The sequence below is a fragment of the Lissotriton helveticus genome, chromosome 3_2 (genome assembly GCF_964261635.1).
Source record: "Lissotriton helveticus chromosome 3_2, aLisHel1.1, whole genome shotgun sequence".
NCBI classification, from domain to species: domain Eukaryota; kingdom Metazoa; phylum Chordata; class Amphibia; order Caudata; family Salamandridae; genus Lissotriton; species Lissotriton helveticus.
In genome coordinates, this window is record NC_136062.1 from 319,594,330 (window position 1) to 319,606,632 (window position 12,303).

Below are 12,303 nucleotides of genomic sequence, written 5' to 3' on the forward strand. Positions count from 1 at the left end.
GCAGGATGTCCAGGGTGTCCTGTCCCGCGCCTCTCGTGTCCGCCACGGGTTTCAGCTTTGCTGTGAATGTGGGTCGGAGTTAGTGAAGTCTGAGAATCCAGTTCCTGTGTCGCTGAGTCTTCGGGTTCCGGCAGGAGCGTCGACAAAGCAGACTGGCAAGTTACTGGTGGTGCCTGTTTGCACAGGGTGGTCACTCCTTGACCACAAGGGAGATGTCTTCCGTCTCTAGTCAGAATAGAATGTCGAAGGTCCAAGAGTTCTGTATCAAAGTTTCTTTCCAGGATAATCTGAAGTCCTGGGGACACAGCTCCTATACTAAGCTACGGGGCTGGATTACCTGCTAGGTCCCTCCTATGGGTGGACCTGGGAAGGGGGTTGTTACACCCCTTTCCCTTTGTCCAGTTTCGCGCCAGAGTGGGGCTGGAGTGCCCCCGCAACTTGTTTGAACCGGGCAATGCATGGAGCACCTTGTGTGCCCCAGGCAGTGTCTCAAAAAGCATCAGTGATGCAGCCCTCCCTGTCCCAATACACATCTGCCTGTCTGGGGAAGTGCTGACACCTCCCTGGACAGTAAACCTATTGTCCAGGCCTCCCCTGCTGGAGTTTCGTCCAGCAGCAGGAGGCCAGACTTGTGTCTGTGGCGGCAGCATTCATTTTGTGATGCTGGGGCTCTGTTTAACTTTAACCGGGTAAAGCAGTTACATACATGTCTTTTCCATCTAGAAGGGTGGAATGCTACCCCCGCCGCCAGAATTGGCGGCGGGGGGGGGATAGTATTCCAAAGTGTTTGACACCTTACACAACATGTTTTGATAAAGCCAAACCAAAGTTAGCATTAACCGCGAGGATTTATAATGCACTTGAGAGTATAAAGTATGGCTATATCATAGAACAGCTATAAGGAGATGGTTCCGAAAGCTGCAGAGGGGCTCAGCTCATGCTAGGGCACCCTCTCACATAAAACCAAGCACTCTGCCTCCAAGATTGTCGAGGCCTCCCATAGGAGTGACTTTAGGTGCATATGTGTCTATATATAAGCAGATATCGGTATACTATATCTAAGTAAGGGGTGAATACACCACCTTACCCTAGCTGAGTGATCAGCTTGTGGTGTCAGTTTGGAGGGCCAGCCAGGGGTGGCATAATACATGCTTCAGCCCCTGGTAGGCCTTGGATGCACCTATGCCCTGGGTACACTATACAGGGGCTCACAAAGGTGACCCAATATCCAATCTGGTATGTACCTAAAGTACATGGGATCAATTTAGAGAGAGAACAGCTGGGCTGTGGGTTTGATTAGCAGGCCCACAGCCACACTAAAGTCGAAAAACCAGAAAATCACAGCAAAAAGTGGGGGTGACCATAGGAAGCAGACCCTACTCTCCTACAAGGGTTACCTTAAAACTTCTCACCCATGCCTACAAATCCCTCCACAACATCGACCAAAATACCTCAACGAGAGAGTCTTCTTCCACGTACCCAAGAGGAACCTCCGCTCCGCCGACCTCGCCCTGGCAGAGGTCCTCCGCAGAAACAGAGCAGGGGGGTAGATCCTTCCCCTATCATCGCAGCCAAGACCTGGAACAAGCTCCCTACGAACATCAGACACTCCCCGACCCTGCACATGTTCAGGAAGGACCTCAAGACCTGGCTCTTTGACTGATCTGGAGCTGCCCTAGCCCCCCGCCTCTCCCCCCCTCCCTTAGTGCCTTGAGACTCTCACGGGTGAGTAGCGCGCTTTATAAACACCTGATTGATTGATTGATCTTCGGAAAAGATTTCACGCTGTAGAACTCGGTCGGCTGACCACTCACCCGTACCCGCCCCAGCACATGAGCATAAAACCTCAGGAACATTATTGACCTCAATCTTGGCATGTCCACCAAGTGACCATTACCTGATCTTACACCCTGAAAATGCAGAAAAAGATCTGGCTACCGAACAGCACCAGGAAAACCGTCACCCAAGCCCACATCACAAGAAGACTACCCTCTACACTGGTATTCAACCTCCCACTCCTTTCAGGGACTGACTGACAAATTACTGGATACCTGGGCTTAGCCTTGTTCTTGCTCGCCGATGAAAAGGTAGGTATTTGGATGGCACAGACAGACCCCTGATAACCTTGATTTCTTCATTCATTACCCCACGCCAGAAAGTTTGGTGGTCCAAGCTTCCACCAGCAGAGTAAACCCCACTTCTTTCGCTATGATCCCTCCACCCCTCACAGTGAGAGAGTAGAAGAGAATTGAGGCATGAGAAAACCACTGTTGCAAATGTCAATCTAGCCTTGTGGTCGGTCAATGGCAGCAGTTTATTGGAATGATATTCAGATGCTCTCTGGGACATGGTCAGTGGGATTTTGCAAGCATTCCTGGAAGAATATTTCACCTCTTTAGCTCAAACCATCCAGGATGGTAAGAATGCAGCTGAATACTTCATACAATCCAGACTGAACATACTTGGACAGAGAAGTAACTTCAGCATCAAACAGGTATGAGATCAACAGGCTTCTCTGGAGGCGTGCAGGTGCCACTCATAGATATGCCTTTGGATAGGGTCCCACCTGTTTGGCAAGACGACCGATTCTGCTCTGGAACACTTCAAAGAGAGTCAGGCTATAGCTCATTCTTCGAGTCTTTCTGCTCCTACTAGGAAACTTCCTCAGCAGTTTTTTCCCTTTTGGGGTGTTCAGCAGTGTCAATAACTACAGTTTATCACACGAGTGAGCTGCAAGTTCTCTTGGTACAACTGCCGTACACCACCTTTTCCCCCAGATGAACTGGTGTTGAGGACCAAGATGGCCTTTCTGCTTTGAACAAGGGTACTTTTCACATTTGGCAATCCATCATCTTCCCAACATTCTTTGCTCCACCTCACCACTTGAATAAGGAGAGACTCCATTGTCTGAACCACAAGTGAGCCTTGGGCTTTTACCTGGATTGCATCACAGACCATCAGTTGGATGATGAGCGGTTTTGGGGGTTCTCTAGAGTGAAGAAAGGCAAGGCAGTAGGCAGTACAGAAAGCACTTTGTCAAGGTGGATCATCCTCTGATTAAGGATCTGCTGTGTGTTTGCCAAGAAGCAGCCTCTAGAAGGACTGCGAGCAAAGTCCATGCAGTCTGCTAACAGTGAGTTAGAATACGGAGGGCCTGTTCTTGATATGTCAGGCTGAGACATCTGCATCATGTTCATAAAACACTGCTGCCTTGATATGCATGTCCTATGGGAAGGGCATTTCACTCAATCTGTTCTGAAGGACATTTTGATGAGTCATTCAACAGACACCACCTTCTGAGTTGTTGCTTTGGTATCTATTATAACGCTTGTTCTGGTGTATACTCTTAACAGCAGATTCTGCACTGCCCACCACCCACCTTCTCGTTCTGGAGTGGTCTATTTTCCATTTGAAAAACATCCCAATTTAGATATCTATACACTGGTTCATCTGAGTATTGTTGGGCTGTGTCTGAGGGCGAGGACAGAGTCAAGAATGAAACTGACATTGGTGTGCAGAGGTGATATTTATATGTGGTTCCGTTCATCACTTCGAACAAGTCAACATGGAGTCACATGACACCACCTACGTCTGCGCAGGAGCAATGCTGTTACAAGTCTTCCGGATCCAGTCTGGCCCCTGGGAATATTCCAAAGGTGAGGAATCTGCTCTTTAGCATTACCGAAGTTAAGTAACTTGTTCATCTTGGTAAGTCATCACTTAGTATTTTGAGTTGCAGGGGGTCCCTCTTAGAGGTGACTTAAGCATCCACAGAGTGATTGATATTTTTACAATAATATGTTGATTTATTACGTAGAATTTGTCAAAGTCAAAAGTACTTTATTTCCAAGAAATATATTCTTATATCAAATATTACACACTTCTAATTCATAAAAGGAAAAAGCGTAAAAAAGAACTCAATTTTGGTAGCCAGTGCATGATTGTATCCTTCTACATTTCTTGTAGATTGTGCATTTCAACTATATAAACATAAAAACAATCCCAACCCAATTCAATCTATAATAGAAGCCTCACATATATTTAAAACCTTTCACTAAAAATTGATGGAAAACCAATCAATATAAGAACAATTCATTCTACCCCAATAGCATTTTAAAGCTCAATGTGCTTTTAACCAATATCAAGTCGTACGTTTGCCCCAATCGGTATTCTAAGGTGCAGTAAAGGTGCAATATGCGTAGAATTTGTCAAATCAAGTTTATTAGAAAGACCATAATTATAAGCAACTTAGTATATTGTATGCAAATCAGCGCAAAGGTTAGATAGGGCGCAATCATATTTCGGTACACACTCATAACCAATTCGTTTTTCCCCTTCCCAAAGTGTCTAAAATATTGTATGCCTATTTTAGTTAACTAAGTTTATATTATGCCAGGCAACTTACAGTTTCCTGAGTACCTTATGTTGCCATTGGGTCAACCACCAGAACTTAGTCATACAGCATCTCTCCTCAGCAAGTGTTCTGTATGTCTAACCCCACCCCTGTAGCAATTCCCTATATACCTTTACATTCCGTGATGTTTGGCTTCTACTTTTCATAACAATGTGCAAGAAATGCCTCTTTGCAGAAGCATTTGGAAGCTAATGCTACTTTTCCTCCTTCCTCCCCAGATGTATCTCTACAAGGTAATTTTTCCTCACAGCCATGACTTCAACACATACACAGCAGAGATGTGGAAAGATTTCCTGCCCTGCCTTGTTATTTTGAATAGCACTCGTAAACATGTAGTTAGTGATATAAAAAAATAGTAATCAAGTACACATTTTGTGGCGTTCCCATTTGAAAAGTTGGTTTCCTTTAGTAGGCTCTATGCCTATTGCACACATTCCTATTGGGCTTAAATGCAGTAATGCTTTTCATACAATCAGCATTTTCTTGTATGTAATGTGTATTACGAAAGCTTTGCTACACAACACATAATACATTTTTACAATATAGGAAGTCTAGTGGGGCTTGCCTTCTTTGGTAGGCGAGGAACTGTTGCAGGTTGAAGCTTTCTTTTTTTAGAATATGTAAAAGGTTAGAGTGAGGGAAGTGCAGATTGCGATTGAGATAGTGGCATGACCGTAGACATTTGTACTACATTAATGTTTTGGGGGGAGATACATTGCACTGGCAGAGGGTACTAGGAAGGGCTTCAGAAGCCATGGGGTGTTGTACAGGAGCACATATTACCTAATTGCCACTATCAGCTGTTCTCCAACTCTATACCTGTTTCACAAGATGAGGTTGTTGGATGGTACAAGGGGGGAATAAGACACGCATTTTAAAAATCCATTCAACCAAACATTACGTTGGGAGCATGCTGTTCTTTATTTTGCAAAACACTCTTGTTTTAAACTTTTAAATTTAGGTCTTTTATAAAGTTAGCCTTGGGACTTTTTCTATTTTTAGCAAATTATAATTTAGCTACTGTAATGTCAAATTTTGGTGGAAAAGTGATATTTTTTAATGCTTTTAAACACGCCCTATTTGTCCTATTCTTCTGAGCACAATCTAAGCATCTGCAATAACTTTCCACAGGATATGGCTGAGGGTGTCTCGTTGACTAAGTGAAAGCGAGAACATTGCTAAGAAAATTGCGGGTGAAAAACCTATCTGTACTCTTCCTCCTTTTAGGTCTGACGTCAGCCAACACCTTTTGATTTCACTAAAATGTTGAAAAAAATACTTACTTAAATGGCATTTCAGTCAGTACTCCTTATCCATTGGTCTGTTTTTATGCCATTCACATTTTTCTTCTGCCTACAACAGCATACAGTGTGTAGTACTGGGCCAGCCCACTTCAACCATTGGCTAATTTTACTGTGAGTGTATTTTGTCCTTTCACAAGGAACACCTCCACAAACAAAGTAGTTCTCGTCAGTGCCAGATACTACAACTTCAATGTGTACTTGTTGAGACCAAAAAATATTTTTACATTTAGACATTTTTTTTACATATAATTTTTTTATAAATTGATGAGAGCATGGCAGCTCCACCAATAAATGAAGTTTTACAGAATCCATGTCAACTCAAGTGTAGACTAAGACAAGTTAACAGCCAATAATCGGAACATCATGCAGAAGGTTCAGAACGCTGCAGCTCAGTTAATTCTGCATATTCCTAGGCAAGCCTCGGTGGGGGAGGCCTTGGGGAAATTACACTGGCTCCCCATAGAGGCCAGAGTCACCTTTAAGGCCTTGTGTTTTAGCCACAGGATCTTCAACAAGAAAGGTCCTAGCTTTTTGCACCCCCTCCTTACCGCCTATAGACCTGTATGCTACCTAAGGTCCTTGGGCACGGCAACGTGGATTTTGCCTAAGGTTCGGAAGGTACGAGCTGGTGGGAGTTCTTTTGGCTTCCTTGCAGCTAAGGCCTGGATTGACCTTCCTGTTGAGTTAAGGATGTGCACGTCCGATACTTTATTCCGCAAAAAAACTTAAGACATGGCTCTTCCAGCATCCCCCTGGTGGCTGGAAGTAGGCTTCCGTAGCTGTTCCTTGGAGGACCTAGGCTGTAGGGTGGGTGGGGGGCTTTTGGTGTCCTAGTGCGGGAACACTCCGTTGGAGTAACTAGGCACTCTATAAGCTGTATAATATTAATAATAACACAGACATATTTGCTTTGCCAATGCTTGTTTCACTTAGTAGGCCTTTTTCCTGTGTTACTTTAGCACTGCTATTTTTAAAACGTAAAGCTTTAAGTGCAAAACTGCTCTATAGTGTTATAAGATGAAATACTGTGTAGGTAACGCTCAGCTGTTTGGAAAGTCGGTATTTCCAATTCTTTTCGTTGTCTTCTTGGGAAGAGTTTGTTGGTGCATGAATTTTTTGTTTTCTCGTTGCCACCTCTTCCACATGTACTTTTCATCTCTGTGTAATCTGTAATCACCAAAGAAGAAGCTGAGAAGTCGATGCAGGAGTACCAACCCCATTGACCAGACCTTAACTACCATTGGTCCTTTTTTTTATTTTTGCTTCAGCCGCCTCTTGCTGAATGTTTTAAAGTTGGAGTATTCCGTCAATTAATTAATGTATGTATATTTTATAAGCTATATCTGTGTTAAGAAGTCATAATGAAGGCAGATAATGTGGTGTTCTTTTGAATCCTTGTACTCGATCTTATGACACCCACCCACTCCATTCATTCAATTCTTTTTTCTCTACCATGGCATCTTCGCTTTTACAGTGTCTTTGCGGGCAACATGAATTGTCACATAAAATGGTAAGACTTTACGCTGGTACCATTTAAGTCCCTTTAAGTACATATGCGTACTGTAAGGATAAGGAAACAGTGTTGCAAAGACTGTTTCCTACAAGCACACCACAACCTTGTTTGTAGTACGCTGTGGGAAATCTAAATTTGTGACTGACTTGCACCATTGACTTCTGGTGTACCTTCTTCGCAGAGAGGAAGAAAAAACTTTTACTAAGAATATGTAAAAATTATACTCCTTGTGTTATCCCTAAACAGAGTAGCTGATGAGGATGGCTCCAGCTGGCATGCACCCCCCTGCCCAAGGCTAATAGTAACCAAAGCGATGATTATCCCTTCTAGTACCGCTCACACTTAGTTGACTCATGGCACCTGAATAATAATTCCATGCATAAAGTGGTTTTAACCGACTCCAGGGTTTTTCCTTTATCGACATCGCAAATGGCTGTTTTTGTTGTACCACAGATTTCTTTTACCCATAGATCTATATTAAGAGTTCACTTTTTATGTAATTGGAGTATTTTTGGGGACGTTTATTAGTTCCTCTAAGTCGTGTGTGACCGATGTGTAGTAATGTGGGATCTGGCAGTGAAGAACCCTTTATTCTGAGCGCCTACTGTTTGTGTGCCTGGAATGGAATTTAAATAGTCTACAATAGCCCCTTAAAAAGAAATAATATTTCATATTATCTTGTAAAATGAGGAAGCGGCATCCTCTGTATACATTACATTGCAAATGGAATGACCAAGGATAAGCGAGTGGCCAATCAGTCTTAGCGAAACTAAACTCAGCAGGCATGCAGATAGCTATGTATGTCATGTGTCTGGAACAATGACGGAAATGGCCTAAAGACCAGATAGTCTTACTGTAGTATTATAAAGAGCCTATCCTCAATCGGAATATTTGTACCGTCGGTTGACATTGACATATCTCTCTCACATCCTTCTTTCTGCTTAATCAAGGATTTATTTTGAATTTCCAGGGTACTATGATGGCTCAGCATCCCCTGCTCCTGGGTTTTGTAATCCAATTCCATGGAAACCTATCAACATACCCCCTCCTCCCAGAGAAGTGCGACGGAATACAGTGAAGCCACCAAAGAGGCTATCGGCAAATCTATCATACAGGCCGCGCAGCAGAGTTCACAGACCTATGGATCATTTTTTAATTGGAGCAATGGGTAAAAACTAAAGATGACCAGAAGTAAAATGAGATTCAATGTACCCAAATGTCACCAGAGATTTATTCAAATACAGCCATACTTGAATCCGTGTGCATCATATTGTGCCTTCTGTGTGTGCATGTGTGTGTAGTTATGTATGTCTTTAAATGAAGAAACTTACATACATTCAGTGCACCAATCCCACCAACTGATATTTCCCTTTGAACCGACTTTTGATACCAGTGCAATTGACTTTTATGATCGAGATACTTTTAAATGCACCTTCTGCGTTTACCAGGGGAATGTTTAAGAAAAGAATTGAAAATTGCATGGATTCTATTGCCAATAGTATTTTAAATTTGTGAAGCTTATGTCTATTTTTATAACGGAAACAAAGTAACTTAATTTTTTTTATCATTTGTATTTTACAACGACATTGTTTTAAATGTTTTGCAGAATTTACAATAAAAGAAATCCCTCCGCTGTTAATTTGTTGTTTATTGACTTTTTAAATGTAATACACTGTGAAGAGTATGCTTACATCTCAATGTGACTTGTAAATTGTATTGTGATCTCCAGCTAATAGCAAGACAACACATCAGCAAAGCCACCTATTACTATGTCCCAACTACAGCGGTGGCACCTCCGCTATGGCGGAGGAGCGTCGCCCCAAGACTTTGTAGTAGTGAAAGAAAGGAAACATATAATGATAATAACTCTAGGTTATTATCATCTTATGTTTTCTTCTGCTGCAGCTTTGCGGGCGGGGTATGTCTGATTCGATGACAGAGGAGAAGGGGGAGAAGTGGTCTGTCCACTCCAAGTGAAGTGCGCATAAATGTGTGGCGGGCCCTCTACAGCCTGGGCTCCCATTCCCTGGCTGAGCACCAAACTACGGCGCTCGACTATCAAAGATAGCTCTACATCCTAGAATGACCACACTTGAACATAAGATTCTTCAGACGTGTAGATATGGCATTGGTGAACTAGAGGCTACAGTTCATTTTCAAATCCTTTTGTCAGCTGTAAATCCAGGCCACTGATTATTGGCAAGCAGTTGTGGGCCATGATCATGTTTCTGTACTTACCAAAATCTACTTCCTTGAGCGAAATCTTTAATGTGATGCAAATTGAACATAAATCCTCCCAGTTACAGATACCTTTGTTTTGCGTACAGGTAATACCAGCATATCACGTTGGAAGGTTACTGTTTATTTGAACCTTTGTTAATCAATAAATATCTGTTAGAAAAACACTCATGTTGATTTAGTTAATGTACACCACACAATGTGCAAATCTTGACTATAGCTTTGCAACCCATTATAAATTGACGGAAAACAGACATATCTATAGGTGTATGTTCAGATTTATTGAGGGAGCAGGTTAAGTTTGGGAGCCGGGCACCACAGAATGATTGACTTGTGCGCACATAAGAGATCATGATGTGGGGAAGGCGATCACAATAGTGAAGTCTCTTTAGGGTGTAGTCTGTTACCTGGAGGAACTGGAAATGTTAGTGGTAATGGAAGAGGTCTTCCTTGTACAGAAGAGTTTTTTTCACATACAGCAATACATTGATTTTAGGCGATACAGAGGGCTGAGAAAGATGCAGGCCTGTTGATATAGCTTAGTCACATTTTTAATTGAAAAACAATATGATAACATTTATTTGTCGTTTTAATAATCTGCGCCAGCATGCAGGACACTTCAGAGGTATAAAGCTGAGTCGGACGTGCCGGCTAGTAGGATGCGGCCATCATCCATGGTAGACTGGAATAAGGCTTGGACATTGGTTCTTAAGTCAGAGTCGGGGTAGTTCAGGTTCACATTTCGGAGCAGTGACAGTGCATAACAGGATTTTTTCTGGCTTTCCTGCTGATGTAACTTTGGAAGGAGAGGTCACAGTCTTATGAGAATGCATAGCAATTCATACTGACAAAGAGTTGGGGTTTGAAACCATCCAGATTCATGTTGGTGAAGATTTCTTAGATTTGGCCATGACTGCTGAATGTGATATCTGCCAAGTCAGTGGTTCTTAACCTTTTGACTTCTATGGACCCCCACTTATTCAGTATTGGAACCCGTAGACCACCACTGAATCAATATTGGAATTCGTGGACCCCCACTGAGCCAATACTGTGAGCCAGGGACCCCTGACTAAGCATTTTTGGTGATTTGAACCTCAAACATTACACAAAAAATGCAGAAACAATTATTCATCAATCAAATATACAAATGATGAACTATTTTAATTTAATCCACAAACTAATATATAAAAATCTAAATTTTAACTTTACTGGAAAGGTTGGAGCTTTCCTAAATTCATTTGAGTTCACTCATCATCCATACTATATCTTATTTGATGCACTTGCACGGCTCTCACAAATCAATCTGGGTACACTAACTTAATTTTTACCTTCAATTTTACATTTTGTTTCCTTATTTACATACACTCTATTTATCTGCTAATACTATTTAATTCTCTAAACAGTTGCAGATCCCCTGAATAGGCTTCACGGACTCCCATGGGGTCCCTTGCCACATGTTGAGAAACATTGTGCAAAGTGGTATCTGTACTCCCTTACGAGTTAATGAAACCGAAGTTGTGTGTAATGTCACTGCAGCTGCTAGCAGGTAAACTCGACATCAGTTATTAATAACTATAATAAAGACGTAACATTCTGTATGGCCCACCTTCAAACCATCAGGTTGTCTCCCCGCTGATGTGTACGGCTGTGTCTTTGCTTATGTGACTAATCGCTGTGTGGGCTTGTGGACTTAGTACACTTAACGCTGACCTTCTAATGAGTGAAATAGAAGCACAACCTTATTTACTAATTCACCACATGGTTGTTTCAGGAAGATTCAACAATCGAATGGGGACTATTTCTCCTCTTCACAGTTTTAATTTTCCCCCTTAATAATACCCACATGCCCACCCATTTTCTGCTTGATATTGTTGCAAGGGATTTTCCAGCAAGGTCAAAATTCTAACATAAAAACAAGTAGACTTTTTTGTTTGGTTAGTTCTTTTTTCAAACTTATCTTGACCCCTGGTACATAATCTTTACCTTGCTATTTATAATACCCCGTGTGCAGTTTCACTGTGTTCTTTTGTTCCACAACCACTATTAGAGTGCTGTTCCATTTCCTTGCCTGATTTGCCACCTTAATGCATTTGAATTCAGCTGAGTTCTCGAATACAATTTTTTAATCCTTTAATCCATTTTTGAATAGCATTCATATTTTGGGTTCTGGATTTAAATGTTCCTTCTAGATTGTAACTGACCAAGATTTATTTAATGCACACAGAGATACAAAAATGTTCTAGGTACTCTGGGCCTCATTACGATTATGGTCGGACGAGCGTCCGAACGGCATCGTAGCAGAAACTGTACCGCCCGACAAGGACTCTGCGGTCCAACTACCATGATTTGGATGCAAACGCCTCGGGAAGCGGCAGAAAAGTGTATGTCTCCTATCGCAGCTCAAGCCGCAATAGGAAAAATACACTTTTGAAACATCCATGCACCGTTTGGGGCACCACAGATGCACCCCAGGGCACCTAAATGAGGGCCTCTGGGGGCGGAGGGGCCTTCTAGGACCCCCAAAAGACCCTTTCCGCCAGCCTTTTCATGGCAGAAGAACCGACATAATAAGGCTATTGGAAAGCTGCATCGTAATCCCCACGGCAGTGCCTGAGCAGGCACCGCTTCCATTTTGGGGACTAAGATCCGCCCACCGTCCTGACCGGATCCATGAGACTGTCGGAGGTGGAGCGGATTCCCCATTAGAGTTCGGTTGGACCACCCGTATCATAATAATCGGACAGATGCCTCGGATGTCGGGCGAACCGCCACCGACGAGCTGTTGGATGGACTTTCACCTGACATCGTAATGACTTTACAAGTTGTAAAGTCAC

General features: G+C 42.6%; 1 protein-coding gene across 2 annotated transcripts in view; it reads left to right on the forward strand.

The window, feature by feature from the left end:
* CCDC34 (coiled-coil domain containing 34) overlaps positions 1-8,870 on the forward strand; it is a 367,776-nt gene extending 358,906 nt beyond the window's left edge. For both annotated transcript variants that reach the window (XM_078684653.1, XM_078684655.1), the window contains exon 7: positions 8,202-8,870. In XM_078684653.1, the coding sequence (XP_078540779.1) occupies positions 8,202-8,410 (209 nt within the window). In that variant the 3' untranslated portion in view covers positions 8,411-8,870. The remainder of the gene's footprint in view (positions 1-8,201) is intronic.
* Positions 8,871-12,303: the final 3,433 nt, after the last annotated feature.